The sequence below is a fragment of the Triticum dicoccoides genome, chromosome 2B (assembly GCF_002162155.2).
Source record: "Triticum dicoccoides isolate Atlit2015 ecotype Zavitan chromosome 2B, WEW_v2.0, whole genome shotgun sequence".
NCBI classification, from domain to species: Eukaryota; Viridiplantae; Streptophyta; class Magnoliopsida; order Poales; family Poaceae; genus Triticum; species Triticum dicoccoides.
In genome coordinates, this window is record NC_041383.1 from 814034463 (window position 1) to 814037539 (window position 3077).

The window sequence follows — 3077 nt, forward strand, 5'->3', positions numbered from 1 at the left end:
GAGAGAAGTTCCCCAGTCGCCAGGCACCACGAGGTGCTTTGCCCTAGTGGCTCCATCCGGCGGTGGATGCAGGAGGAGGGAAGAGGAGGCCGCTCGCCGTGGTATCTTCCACCACCGCCCGAGTCGCACGTGGGTGGCGGCGGGGTACGCGTGGATGGGGGATCAATTACAGGGTTACTCATTTATTTGTAAGTTCACCTTTTTAACTTTACCCATTTGAAAAACTAGAATAATTATTAATACATAACTCACTTGTATTACTAATTTTTTATAAATAAAAAGAGAAAATAAGCATGAAATTGTCAACCAGACTACTCGCGGACAACTCGCTAAGAAAGAAAGTCCATGACCTCACGGTCAACCAGAAAAAACACACATAACGCACAACACCACAATCCCTCGCACTTCTACGTTGCAAAGAAACACCGAACAAAATCAATGTTGAAGACAATGGATACTACCGAACCCACAAAGACGAACCAATCAGAGATGATGAACGAAGAGACTGGATATCATTCATTAAGCAACCGCAGACGCCTTACCAAGGGTGTCACTCTTCTTGCCTATGCTTCTGAGAGCCTTCTTAACCTTCTTGATTTCCCCCGTAGAAGCCTCATCCGCTAGGAAGCAAGAATCTCCTTGCCAGCCCCAGGGCTAGCTGCCTCCAAGGAGGTGATGATGCGGCAAAGCTTTTTCTTGGAGACCACCTCATCAATATGTGCCAAAAGACGGGCTACCGGATAGACTTCAGCGCCTCAGAATGAGATGTAAAAGCACCTACCTCATCAACATCGGCATCCACAGACTCCACCTTGTCCCTTACAGACACCACACATCATCAATTATGGGTACCACCGACACATTGGACTCTGGCACCTCCAGTTGCCCACATGGCTGAGACAAACGCATTAACCGTGCCTCGAAATTAGGTGCCAAAGCACCTACCTCATCATCCTCGTCACCCAAACCTATCACCTGCCTCATCTCCTTCAAAAGCACCACTGAATGAGGTGAAGTGGGCTCGCTACAACGCTCCTGCAGCTCAGGCATAATCGTAGCACTGGAGTCATGACCTCGCCGATGACTGCACTCCCAGAGGCAGTCAGCAGCACATGCCTCGACGACGGACATGATGTAGCAAGAGGGAGAAATGGCAATAGAAGCTGGCTTCCTCCCAACTGAAGACCCATTCTGAGGCTCGGGCATCAAATAAATTACTAGCACAACTTTTAGTTTGGTGAGGGCGGCCTCCACTCTCCCCAAAACACTCCCAACTCGCGCAAGGCAACCGGAAGCTTAGGGCGAAGCAATTCGGTCTCCTCCGCCAACCAGACTTGCACAGACAACACAGACTGGAACTACACACCCGATGTGCTGACTTCACTAGTGGGCAGGCGATGGAGCAGTACATTGGTGCAACGAAGTTTGGTGTGCGGCAGAAGTGGGCGATGTGACCGGATCGGATATGATCCCTCCAGGAGTATGCGCGGTGACCTTGACAGAGGCATCGAAAACATCTGGTTCTCAGCCACGTTGGAGGCGGAAGCCGCACATTGACAGCAGGGCGAGAAGAAGCAGTGGGGTCGAGCGATGCCTTCTCGAGATGAGCTGCCAGCCTCCCAACCCATTCTTGCGTAGAGCGGGACACACAGAAATTGTCGACGCCATCTCGCGGTCGAAACATTCTCGGCAATCTCCCCAACCCAGATGGACCGGAGGCGCCTCCACAACGAGCCCATCACTCGCTATAGCGGCGTTCGGATCTGAAGCAGCCTATGCCTGACATGCGCGACCCACACGTGTATTGTATGCTGACATGGCGCCGGGCTGGGATGCGGGGTGTAGCAGGAGATGCAGCCAGCTTGGAGCGTATTCTCGTATTTGAGGACCATAGTGGAGCACTCCACGAGTTTATGGACCATCTTGTTACAGGCCAAATAGTATAAGGACGGTAGTTGTAATTATCTCAGGTCTTGCCATAAGCAAAAAATAATTTTCTGTTCAGCATTGCTAGGTCTCACTCCACTGAATTAAGTCTCACTATTAGGCAAGGCAGGCGCACACAAGCACGTACTCCGGTGGCTTGAGTTGCCTGGATAATTGTAAGTGACCGGCGAGATGGTGTTGGTGGAAGACGATGGGACAAGAAGGAAGACAGCGTGCGTCACCGGAGGGAATGGGTACATAGCCTCGGCGCTCATCAAGATGCTGCTGGAGAAGGGATACGCCGTGAAGACGACGGTCAGAAAACCCAGTACGTACTTTAGATTAATTCTTCTCCTCAGTACAGATCTGGAATTGTCTCTAGAGCTCCGGTGATGATTTGAGTTATGGATTCCAGATGACATGGCCAAGAACTCGCATCTCAAGGATTTGCAAGCTCTCGGTCCCTTGCAGGTCTTCTGTGCGGACCTGGAGGAAGAAGGCAGCTTTGACGACGCCATTGCCGGCTGCAACTATGCCTTCCTCGTCGCCGCTCCGTCGAACCTCGACCCGCAGAACCCCGAGGTAAAAAAATATGATTGGTTGAGTCATTGTTTGATCTGTCACTCTCTGTTGATCTGACGTCACCCAATAAACGAAAACCTTTCAATTGGCAGAAAGACTTGATCGAGCCAGCCGTCCAAGGAACCCTCAACGTGATGAGGTCGTGTCACAGAGCAGGGACGGTAAAACGCGTGGTCCTAACATCGTCGGCGGCGGCGGTCACAGCCCGGCCGGTTGAAGGCGATGGTAATGTCCTGGACGAGGAATCCTGGTCTGACGTCGGGTTCCTCAGATCCACAAAAATGGCTCATTGGGTGCGTACAGTACCCGTTCGTCTATGAATATGTCCAGTCCCTCCGTTGAGCTTGAAAACATTGATTCACGTTCACTCGTGTCTTGGCTCGCAGGCCTACTCGGTTTCAAAGGTGCTGGTAGAGAAGGCGGCGTGCGCGTTCGCGCAGGAGCACGGCATCAGCCTGGTCACCGTGTGTCCTGTTCTTACGGTGGGGGTGGCGCCGGCGCCAGGTGTCAACACAAGCGTCGCCGTCTTACTCTCCCTACTATCCGGTGAGACCTGCCTGCCTGCCAGA

General features: G+C 52.2%; 1 protein-coding gene across 2 annotated transcripts in view; it reads left to right on the forward strand.

The window, feature by feature from the left end:
- Positions 1–1940: 1940 nt before the first annotated feature.
- Positions 1941–3077, forward strand: part of LOC119366539 (anthocyanidin reductase ((2S)-flavan-3-ol-forming)-like) — a 2080-nt gene continuing 943 nt past the window's right edge. Inside the window, exons 1-4 of one of the 2 annotated variants that reach the window (XM_037632291.1) lie at positions 1941–2254; positions 2342–2508; positions 2601–2801; positions 2895–3054. In XM_037632291.1, the coding sequence (XP_037488188.1) occupies positions 2119–2254; positions 2342–2508; positions 2601–2801; positions 2895–3054 (664 nt within the window). In that variant the 5' untranslated portion in view covers positions 1941–2118. The remainder of the gene's footprint in view (positions 2255–2341; positions 2509–2600; positions 2802–2894; positions 3055–3077) is intronic. The other variant, XM_037632292.1, reaches the window with a different exon arrangement.